Source organism: Gossypium arboreum, chromosome 13 (genome assembly GCF_025698485.1).
Source record: "Gossypium arboreum isolate Shixiya-1 chromosome 13, ASM2569848v2, whole genome shotgun sequence".
Classification (NCBI taxonomy): Eukaryota; Viridiplantae; Streptophyta; class Magnoliopsida; order Malvales; family Malvaceae; genus Gossypium; species Gossypium arboreum.
The window spans coordinates 90,700,254-90,712,093 of NC_069082.1; the positions used below are offsets into that span (position 1 = coordinate 90,700,254).

The window sequence follows — 11,840 nt, forward strand, 5'->3', positions numbered from 1 at the left end:
CAATTCTATTAGATATAATTGCATTATTGATATCTCATTATTAGTGACTACTTTTATAATTTGTAGGTTTTAATATTTGGTGTAACAATTTATTACTTCTGTAAAATTTTAATTTCCTTAGAACCAAAATTATTCTAATGTCAATAATAAATGTAAAAAATTGAAAATAAACATATATTATTGTGTTTTGATTTTGATTTATATTATTTGTGAAATGTTATAAACTTTTAAATATTTTTAAAAATAATTAAAATAATTCAATTAGTACATACTACCAACTCATAAATCATATGGGTAAAAAAAAACTATTATATATTAGTTATATTACACTGTATATGTGCTTTTTAGGAAACTTCTACACATGGAGGCTTTAATAATATTTTATGATTTCAACAATGATGATTTACTTTTGAAACATATTATTTTTCACGTTATAAATTTTAAAATAAAATATTTTAATAAATATAATAAACATGTGCATGTATATACGACATGTGTATACAAATTAAATAAATGAGATATGTAACAATTTTGAAATATATTCGTAAAAAGTTTTGTGATTTTACCGATTGGGTTGAGTTTTAGATACATTTTTTAGTTTATACAATATATTGAATAAAAACAATTTTTATAATTTAGTTAGCTCCATTAATTACAATAATTTAACTACTTAAGTTATGTTAAAAGCTCAAATTTCTATGGGATCTATCCTAATCAATTAGAACATCCCTTAAAAGTTTGAGAATATATACACCTACTTCTTAATAACCTTTGTTATTTTTATTCTTTTAACCTAATTATATTACATAATAATTTATTTCACCTTTCAATTTTTTATAAAAATTATTTTAATATTCTATTCGTTTCTTCGCCTTTTTAAATTATTGAACTTATATTGTTTGTCAAATTATCTCAAAAATAGAAGAAAAAATTAATGGTTGCTAACGTGACAATCTACGTGTGTGCCACGTTAACAATTAATTAAATTTTAAAATATTATAAAATATTAAAATAATATTTTATTATTTTTAATTTTAAAAATTAATTAATTTAAAGGTTAAAAAGAAAATATTAAATGAAAAATCTTTTTTAGTTGAAAGATGAAATAAACCATTATTTCTTCTTCATAACTATTTAACTATATTTCTTTTTGTGTTTGGAAAATTTTAAGTTCTTAAAATTTGAATAACGCTTATTTGTTTTATATAAATTAATTGAGTTAAATCCAAATTTAAATAGAATACATTTATAAAACATTATAATATCGAATTATTAGAAAAACAAATTCAACCCACTTTTCTAGAAAATAGCTTAAAATTTATATTTTATTAATTTATTTTTAGTATAATAATTTATTTGACATTCTAATTTTATAGAAAAATTATTTTAACTTTTTATTTAATTTTTTTATCTTTTAACCCTTAAATTTGTGTTTTTTGTCAAACCACTCAAGATAGATGAAAATTTTAATTTTTGTCAATTTTGCTGATGTGGCATACACTTGAATTACCATGTGATAACATTTTAACATTTAATTAATTTTTAAAATTTTAAAAATAAAAATTACTTTTAAAAATTAAAAATCATTAAAATTAAAATTATTAAAAATATAAAATTATAATTTTTAAAATTTTTAAAATTAATTAAATGCTAACATCTCATCTACGTGACATTTCACATGTATGCTACGTTAGAAAAGTTAGTTCATTTAGAGGTAATTTGATAAGAAATATATGTTTAAGGGTTCAAAGAGATAAAAATTAAATATAAGGCTAAAATAAATTTTTATAAAGTTGGAAGGTTAAAAAGTTATTATACCTTTATTTTTTTAAATACGATTTATTTATTATATATATGTATGTATATTTTCACTGCTAATAAAAGCTTTGTAAGGACAAAGAACACTTCTTTACCTCGTTCACCCTCTCTCCTTTATATATACCAACACACACTATACAAACAAATACTCTCTGGATTTCTTCTTTTTTCTCCACTCCATGTGAAACAAAACAAAGCCTAATATCTCTTCGACCCAGGTATCATCTTCCACTCTTCAATCTCTTTTTATATATACAGTTCTTGAGATTTTAGTGTCAAAACTCAAAGACCAAGTGCTGCTTCTTTTTGTTTAGTTTTCCTGTTTATGTTGGTGTTATTTTTCGATGGATATAAACGTTTTGATTGGAAATAGCTACGAATCAATGCAAAACATAACTACCCATTTCCTTAGCTTCCTTCTTTCACATTTAATTTTAACGTTTCAGAACTTTTCTTCTTCCCTGGGGAAGGTTAAGTTTATCATTTTAAATCTCCCTTCTTTTTTCTCGTTTACTCTCTCTTTTTGGTTCTTAAATTTCGTTTCTTTTTTCCTTTGTTCTTGTTATTTGTTCCTTTAACCACCTTTTTTGTCAACAAGTTAATGTTTTTAGATATAGGATCATATCAGAATTTTACTTATGATTGTTGGGTTCTTGTATTTACCTTGGATGTTATCGTTTTTTTTTTTTTTTACTGTGATCTTTTATGTTAGTTCAGATTTTCTTTTTCACTATGTAAATGTTTTCTTTGGTATGACTTGTTGTTTTAGTTGCTTTCCTGTTTCTGAATCAGCTTTGAATGGTGATTTTTTTTGTATAAAAAGAAGATCTGGGGTTGTTGATCCTGTTATTAGCTGTTGTTCTTTGATGTTATCAACAGTTTTTATGTGTTTCTCTAATGTGAGATTCTTCAGGTTTTTGTTTGTGTTTCCCTATATCTGCATTTGTTTTGGTGATTGATTAATGCATGTTCATGTTGCAATATAGGAATGGAGGAAAAGAATGGGATTTCTCTTTCTATAGTGTATAATAAATGGTATTTGGATTGGCTGTTTCTCTTTGAGCATGATCTTTGCTGTACTATGTTGAGCATTTCCCCCAAGATAAAATCTTTAAGCTGCTTGAATCCCTAATGATTTCGTTTTTCTTTGTTGTTGGCAGAGTGCAAAATGATTCATCATCTATGAATCCCTTTGTTTGAACTGTTTCTCAAATAATGTCTATTGGATGACTATCCTTTAATGCTTTGATTAAATTCACTAATTTAACTTTCTTTGACAGGCATTCGTTCATTTTGCAACCTGAATACTGGTCTGTGTTGCCATTTTCTGTGTCTCACAGTTTAAATTTCTCACTGGCTTGTAATCTGTAATGAGTGTACTTGAGCACATAATATGTTCGTGGAATATTTTCCCATGTCATATTTTTAGCTGTTTTCTATCAAGTATGTTTCACCCTTATTTTCTAACTAGTATTCTTTTCGCAGATGGAAACTGTTAAGTTGGACCCTAGCTGCAACCTCCCTGAAGAAACATCTCACAAGCTGTTGCTTCCCCCTGATTCTCCTGATATAATTGATATTTTTGGGGATCCACAATTAAGTCGAAGAGTTGGAAACAAATACCAGGTGGAAATTCCTCCCATGATAACAGGAACGGAGCATCTTTGGCTTTTGATGGACCCTGTTGACTCAGAAGGCATTCCCTATCTTGCCCATTCCTTTTTATTAGGCTTACCTCTCCCTGTCATGTGGACACATGAAGATATCGGTTTCGAGGATGAAGACAAAGGTGGTTTAAGTAAGCCTTATCATGGAACTAAGGTGGATGAGCCTGTTAAATCTCGGAAGTGCCGAGAGGGCCAGAATTCCAAGAGGAAGGAAAATTTTGAACCAAGTGCTGAAGAGTCCGGTGCTAGGTTGGACAATGAAAAAGAACCAAATTTGGACAACCTTGAATGTGGAATGACAAGTAAAACTAACAAGCTTCGACTGTTAGAAAGTAAAAGCTCTTGTCTAGTTCCTGGTGCAGCAGGTGATTCCTGGAGCAATGCAGACATGGATGGTTTTCTTCTTGGTTTATATATATTTGGGAAGGATTTTGCTCAAATAAAACGGTTCATCGAGAACAAGGGCATGGGGGATATATTGTCATTTTACTATGGGGCATTTTATAGGTCTGACGGATATCGCAGATGGTCAGATGGCCAAAAGAGAAGTCGTCGAAAAAATGTATATGGACGGAAAATCTTTACTGGTTGGAGACAACAGGAATTACTATCTCGTTTGCTTACCCATGTCCCAGATGAATCACAAAGTAATTTGCTTGAGGTAAACCTGATTTATCGCTTGGAGGAGAAGCTCACAAGTGAATTACAAAACAATCTTATATTTATATGTGGCACTTAACGTGTTTTGCTGTTTATTTATGTGGGACATTGTTTTTTCTATGTTAGCTTTTTGATATGTTTTACTAGGAATATAAGCTTCACTAACTCATCGTCTATTGGCAGGTATCTAAGTCATTTTTGGAAGGTAAAACTTCGCTTGAAAATTATATTTGCCACTTGAAGACTAGTGTTGGCATATCTGCACTTGTAGAAGCTGTAGGTATCGGTAAAGGGAAGACAGATCTTACAGGCCTGGCCATGGAACCTCCAAGGACAACTCAAGTTTCTGCTGAAATACCATCTGGGAAGGCTTGCTCATCTCTTACATCTGGGGACATCATCAGATATTTAACTGGAGGCTTTCGACTGAGCAAAGCTCGATGCAATGACATCTTTTGGGAAGCTGTTTGGCCACGTTTGCTTGCACGAGGGTGGCACTCTGAGCAACCCAAGAATCAATGCTCTGTTGGTTCCAAACATTATCTAGTTTTCCTTATGCCTGGAGTGAAGAAGTTCTCGAGAAGAAAACTTGTTAAAGGGAATCACTACTTTGATTCTGTTAGTGATGTTTTGAGCAAAGTTGCATCTGAACCAACACTTATCGAGCTTGATTCTGAAGGAAATTGTATGAGCAGATGCAATGAAGAAAATGTGTGCATTCCAGGGGAGTTATCGGATCAAGATGATCCTGCCTATCATAAGCCTCATTATCTCAAGCCTCGAGTCTCTATGTACAGTTCAAAGCATATGAAGTTCACAGTTGTTGATTCCAGTTTGGTCCATGGAGGGAAAGCATCCAAGATGAGAGAATTGAGATATTCACCAATTGATTTGATGTTTACTTCAAAACCGATTCACAAGGATACTCGAGACTCACGGCAGGTAAATGCTAATCATATGCTCTCAAAAGGTGACAAGTGTGGTACTAATGCTCACCATTGTGAGGGCATAATCACTAGCTCTACTGCACACCACATTAAATTTACCATTGTGGATACCAGTTTGCTCCATGGAGGGAAATCATCTGGGGTGAGAGAACTCAGATATTTACCGGTTCAGTGTGAAATTTCTTCTAAAATTAATAATTTTTCGGGAGGAAATGAAGAAAAATCAAGTGATGGTTCTTCGGATGAGGTTGAGCGAAAAAATGCTGACAAACTATCAAATCATGGTCCAATTGCTGCTGATAAAAAACCTAATAGTAAGCCAGTTGCTGCTGCTAATGTAATGAAAGGAGAAGGTAAATATGGAAATGACATTTCAAATCAAAATCTGAAGAACTCGTGTCATGCAGACCAGAGTTTGTTGATTCATCAAGACAAGAAGACCGATACATCAGAAGATGCCAGGTCTAAGAGGATAATAAAGCACCATTTCAGTCGAAGAGCTAAATCAGTTCCTTCTATTAGTTTGGTTCCCTCGGAAAAACGAAGGAAATTAACTTCTTGTACTAATAAAGAGGCAAGCTGCCTTACCGAGAATTTAGCTGCTATATCAATTAATTTAGCTTCTCCAATGAAACGGCAAAGATTAGCCGCTTGTGTTAAGATGGAGGGAACTGATCTTGCTGAGAATATCTGTAGCAATCCAGTTAATTTAGTTTCTCCCATAAAGAGACAGAGACTAAATGCTTGTACTAAGACAGAGGAAAGAAATCCTACTGAGAAGTTTTCTGCTGGAATTAGTGAACAAACAGGGGTATGTCATGCCTTAGATTCTCAAGATGAAGGCAGCAATAATGTTCTCCACATGAGTCATTTTCAGGAGAAAGTACCGTTTCTTAGCTCTTCAGCTAAAGGTAATCCAGAATTCACAGCGACTTCTCAGGGGAGTAATGAGAAGCTTCCATACTTGTCATCAATTGGTTCAAACCAACCTCCATTTCCACCTGACGCTCGGAATGGTGAGCCAGGAACCTTGGAAGCTGATGGTGGCCAGATCATCATTGTGAATAATTATGCTGATTTGTTGAAAACTACTCCTAATGTTTGTGCAGAAGAGCAGCAAGTTGTGAATCCCCGGAGGCAAAGCAAAAGAAGCAGACCATTGACCACTAGAGTGTTGGAATCTCTTGAGAGTGGGTTCTTCAACGTGAAGAAGATGCCAAAAGTGAGAGATGTGCAAGCACAAGCAATCCAATTTTCAAGTCCTTCCCGAAAGGCACGTAGTAGAGTCAAACCAACATCAAAGCATGTGAATCTTACTGTTAAAACTGCAGATGCAAAGGAAGGAAAAGACCGAGATGGTGCATTTATCTGTTCTAAAGATGTTATGACCCAACCTCCTCAAGTGGCTCGCTAGTATTTTGCAATCTTCATGGTTGGACAACATCACATGAAGCTCTTATCAACGACAAACTGATGTATTCATTTATGGATATTCTTCCAGTCCATCTCTGATGGATGCCTCAAACATCGTTGATATAGGAGGGGTTGACCAGTGATCCAATTTCCTTTATTCTTCCATGTCTCTCCCTCAGAACACTGAAACATCAGCTTTTGTTTTATTATTATCATTAGAAGCCATTTCTAGACATTCGGTTGCATTGGTAAACCGATAAAGAGTCAAGGAGGAGGTAACACTAAACAAAGCATGCACCAGTACAAGTTGGGGAAGATTTTCTGAAACTTCTGTTCATCTCCTGCACTACCCATTTACATCATTGAAGACTCCTTTAACAGCTTGTGAATGTAGCATTTCATGGTATTTTTCTCCTCCCCTCATGAATTATCAAACCTGTTTCAAGGGTGCATCTTTAATCAAAATCATGGTTTATTTTAGTTTATTAACTTCCTGCAACTAGAATTAACACCGGTCAATATGATGTGTTTGTGGTTGATCAAAGTTTCTTTCTAGTGTTTGGCTTTCCAACAGCTTTATGCTTGAATTAGCACTGACCAATGTGAATGTGCATGTTTTACTTGAATCAATGATCATAATCCACAATTTTTTTTAATTCTAATTTAATTCAGTTGATTATGTAAATTATTCTTATAAAGTGACCCTGACATCCTATTGGTTTAAGATTTAGATAAATTAAAAAAGATTTTTTTCCTTCTCGTACTAACAATTTTGTCGGTTTTTATTGAAGAGAGATTTACTTTTCTACTGAAAGTAAGGTAAATAATATTTGATTATGTGTTTGACTTGAATTTGTTTGAGTTTACACTTGAAGCAGTTTGTGGTACAAAATAGCGGAGAAGATCGTTTAATTGAAAGTCGGAAACAATAATGATCTGTCTAGTAGAAAACACAAGTGCGATTTTGGTAAAGGAGTTATTGCTATAAATATTATAAATTGGCTCGATTTTCAAAATTTTAATTTTTTGCTGTGCAAAAATACTATTTTTGTAACACTTCTTGCACAACCGATCTTCAGGTTCGAGCTATAGGATGTCATATCCGTTGTCAGAGCAATTATTGTCAAATATTTAACAAACAAATCATTCAAACATCCAATCATAACTTCAATAGGTTAACATCATGATATACAATCTTTTTCGAGTCTCAATTGAGCTTATGAAAGCTCTTTTGTAGGCCCAAGCATGAAATAGGGCTAATTTGCAAAATTTTTAAAATTTCAGATCAAGTATCGATATCATTACCTAGTGATTGTCTCTCGATGTGCGAACGTTGGGAGTGTAAATTACTGCAAAAATAAAAGATAAGAATTAAGTGCAGTTTCTACAAGCGAACAGGTCAAATTGTAATATAGTTAATTTACATCGAAACACTTGGTAAGTATTCTAAGGATTGCAAACTAGACAAAATTACTATTAAATTAATTATCGAAAATAAATACTACTCTAATCAAGTCAAGAATTAACAGTTCGGAATTTAAAAATAAAATTAATTAAATTAAACTAACAACTAACCTAGGTTAAGTTATCAAATTTTCCTATTCCTAATTTCGACTATACGAGCTCCTTAGACTAGAATCAATTGAAACCCTGATTATTAACTAAGTCGATAATTACCCTTAATTTAAATATTTACTATCCTTAGTTAGGAATACTTTTTAGGTCTCATCTTCACTAAGGATTACCACTTAAAGATACCCTTTCGGACTCATCTAGGCAAACAGATACCCTTTCGGACTCATCTAGGCAAACAGATACCCTTTCGGTCTCATCTGTCTAGATATCTACTAGTGTCATCAATCCTAATATACTCTGTCCTCTTGAATAAATACTTAATATTAAATAACTATTTACTCCATCAATTAATTAACAAAACAACCAAATCATGCGAGATAAGTATGAAGCACAAAATAAATTCTAATATTTATACAAATATTCAATTATTAAAATTAATGAAAGAAATATAAATAGAAGAATAAAGAAAAGAAAATGCTCATGAATTTATTGATGAAACAATGCGGTTCCGGAACAATCTTCACTCGCAATTGTCTAATCCGAAATAGAAATCTTTCGATTAAGCGAACATAATAAAACTAAACTAAAACTGCAAACTAAATCAAAAGTATGAAAAAACTATATGGAAAGCTCCCTAATCTCCTGCCTTGAGTTGCTATAAATAGATTACATGTATTATAACCTAATTAGGTCAAGTAAAGGTTGAATAACAAGTTAATTAATGTTGTGCGGACAAAAACACCCTTGTAGTAATTTTTAGCTTCATCGAACTGATGTCTCAACACTTGGTATAAATGTCGAAAAACTAAACATCGAATGGGACTTCTGTTGGCTCAAAGTTAGGTGTTACGACACTAAAGTCGTCCCTTGTGCTCCTTGGCCTAAAATGGTGTTCTACACGCTCTATTAACCTATTAGTCTTCCCTTAGGCTCGGGTTGGCTTAACGGGTCATAAAACATATAAAAACACTTATTTTATTGAACTTAAACATAAAATACTAAAACAGAAAACTACTAAAAACGTAATCAAATTACTCAAAAACAAACTTATTAAGTGTTGAAAAGAACCTAATTTTCCACAACAAATTGTGGCAAATTACCTGAAAACAAGCTTAGTACCTGAAAACAAATTCGGGCAAATTGTGGCAAATTACTAAAACGAAAAACTACTAGAAAGAAAATCGAATTACCTGAAAACAAGCTTATTAAGTGCTAGAAAGAACCTAGTTTTCCACAACAAATTGTGACAGATCACTTGGTATCGATACCAATTTGAGCTTCGATATTTAGAAAAATTAATTTAAAACCAATTGTATTGATACTAGCTATAAAATATCAGTACCTTATTCAAGGTATCGACACCTTACCCCTTATATCGATACCATTTTAAGGTTTAATGTTTTAAAAATTAAAGAAAAATTGCTAGAGAATCGATACCTTTGCTTAGGTATCGATACCCCAAAGGTAAAGTTTGCATTTCGGTACCTATTTCATGCCAAGTTAACTAATAGCACATTTGGTGCATATATAAACCTTACCTACACAAAGCATACCAAATGCATGCTAAAACATGACATTTAACTAATTCCAATTATCCAATCCAATATGCCATAAATTGACACCAAATCCAACTAATTCAAATTATTTAAACTCAGCCTAATAAATCATACCCTTTAACGTTCCATACCATTATATGCCATACCAATTTATCATGAAAATTTGTCATTTAAATACCATAATTATAGTTTATTACCTTACCAAACATAACCTAATCACATTACCGAAAACATACCATTTCATGTAGGCATTAACTTTACCACATTAAAGGTTTCAAGCTATACCAACAATCAAGAATCAACAAATATATAACACCTATATACATGCCACAAAATTGAGTTTTGAAACGATTAAAATACTATTGACCCAATAACGAGATAGTGTGAGCTTCTCGAAGATCTGCTTGACACGTTTCGCAAGACGTCGATCTACAGGGAAAGGAAAAATAACAGGGTAAGCATACTGAATGCTTAGTAAGTTCATAGGCATTTGATGGCCACAAAACTAACTATAAATACGACAAAGGCAAGTGCACCTATCGAACAATAGTATAACTATGGTGAGTAGGGAATATCGTATCCACGAGGATTAAAAGTACTAGTAATTACCGTCTTTTTATTATTTAGCCGACAAATTGAAGTGATTGTTTTTAATCTAGATTTACTACTCTAATTTAACTAAGAACGCAACAAAAAAATGAAATAGGAAAATAATCGAAGATAACCAATGAGATAGACAATACCTAGAAAAGAATCCACCTAAACTTCACCTATTAGTATGAATCTGAATTAAACGATTTATTCACTTCTGCCTTGATCCATAGAAATCCCTAAATTATGTTAATTTCTCTTTCGAGAGTAAGAATAACTGACTCTAGGTTGATTAATTGAAATCTCTTTCTAATTAAGACCCTTATTGTCGCATTAACTCGATCTATGGATTCCTCTATTAGATTTGATCGTAATCCGATAGATTTATGTCATCCTATTTTTAGGATTGCATGCAACTCCAATCAATTATGCTGGATCTACTCTTAAATAGGGATTTTGCTCCACTGAAATAAGCACATTAAACATGAATTAATATCTTAGAAATATTAAAACAAGAAATAAGTATACATAATTGAGAACAAGAATCAAGTATTTATCACGTAAATTAGAAATCAAATATTAAGATTCATCATAGGTTTCATCCTCCCTAGGTATCTAGGGAATTTAGTTTATAATCCTGAATAGAAACATCTCAAAGTTAGGATAACTACAAGACATAAAGAAACTCAATAAAACTTCGAAAGAAATTAAATGGAGATCTTCGATCTTGAGGGAGATCTGCTTCCGAGTTGATTCCGATGGTGTTCTTCGAGTGTTTTATTCAATCTTCTCTGATTTCTCCCTTAGGTCTTCTTCTAATTGGTATTTATAGACTTTAGAATGCTCAAAAAGCCTAAAATTTGGGTTTTTTCACGTACTTGGGAAGCAAGGTGTAAAATCGACACGAGCGCATGGGCGTGTGGCTAGCTTATGTGGATATGCCCAGGTTGTGTGGATCCTAAAAATAGCTCTATTTGTTCAATTTTGGCTTATTTTTAACTCTTTTTGCTCCAAATGCTCTCTCAAGTATTGAAACATGAATTTAAAGGATTAGAAGCATCAAATTTACTAATTTGCATAATTAATTATCCAAAAATGCATTAAGAATGAGATTAAAATATGTTACTTTTATAGCTTATCAGCATTTAACAACAACTTACCTCAAGTTATGATTTCAATTTTGCCTAACATGGAAACCACATATCAATAAGGTGAGTTCAACATTTATCATATTATATAGTAATTCAAACTTATAACATTTCAATTCACTTATTCCATAAACATTTAATTAGTTCACTATTATATCCATATCATTCCACTTATTTATCAACAATACATCCAGTTTAAATTTAATTTTAATCACTATTTTGTTTCATTTTTCAAATTCTGAGTCGAGTTCATTGATTCGTCACATTTCCATACTAGCCCTCTGGGCTCGTATAATAGGTTCACATAATCTTTCACAGGCTATCTATATTCATATATCGCAGTATGTATTTTTATCATCAAATCACAATATCAACTCAAATCAAATATCATTTATCCAATTTGCATTTTATACCCCTATTAACTTGACACGAACTCAAACAAATACACGAATCCAACCAACACAC

The 11,840-nt window shown here is 32.0% G+C and overlaps 1 protein-coding gene across 2 annotated transcripts; it reads left to right on the top strand.

The window, feature by feature from the left end:
* The first annotated feature begins 1,880 nt into the window (after positions 1–1,880).
* LOC108489890 (uncharacterized) lies at positions 1,881–7,049 on the top strand. 2 transcript variants are annotated; one of them, XM_017794611.2, is made up of 4 exons: positions 1,888–2,036; positions 3,099–3,128; positions 3,304–4,146; positions 4,329–7,049. In XM_017794611.2, exons 3-4 carry the CDS (start codon positions 3,304–3,306, stop codon positions 6,504–6,506), a joined length of 3,021 nt encoding a protein of 1,006 aa, XP_017650100.1. In that variant the 5' UTR covers positions 1,888–2,036; positions 3,099–3,128; the 3' UTR covers positions 6,507–7,049. The 2 variants fall into 2 exon arrangements, with proteins under 2 accessions (XP_017650099.1, XP_017650100.1); XM_017794610.2 differs by lacking the exon at positions 3,099–3,128 and having other exon boundaries at positions 1,881–2,036.
* Positions 7,050–11,840: the final 4,791 nt, after the last annotated feature.

Coding starts and splice junctions, on each gene's coding strand:
- LOC108489890 (XM_017794610.2), top strand. CDS start 3,304: ATGGAAACTGTTAAGTTGGACCCTAGCTGCAACCTCCCTGAAGAAACA. Junction 4,147..4,328: donor CACAAAGTAATTTGCTTGAG/GTAAACCTGATT, acceptor GTCTATTGGCAG/GTATCTAAGTCATTTTTGGA.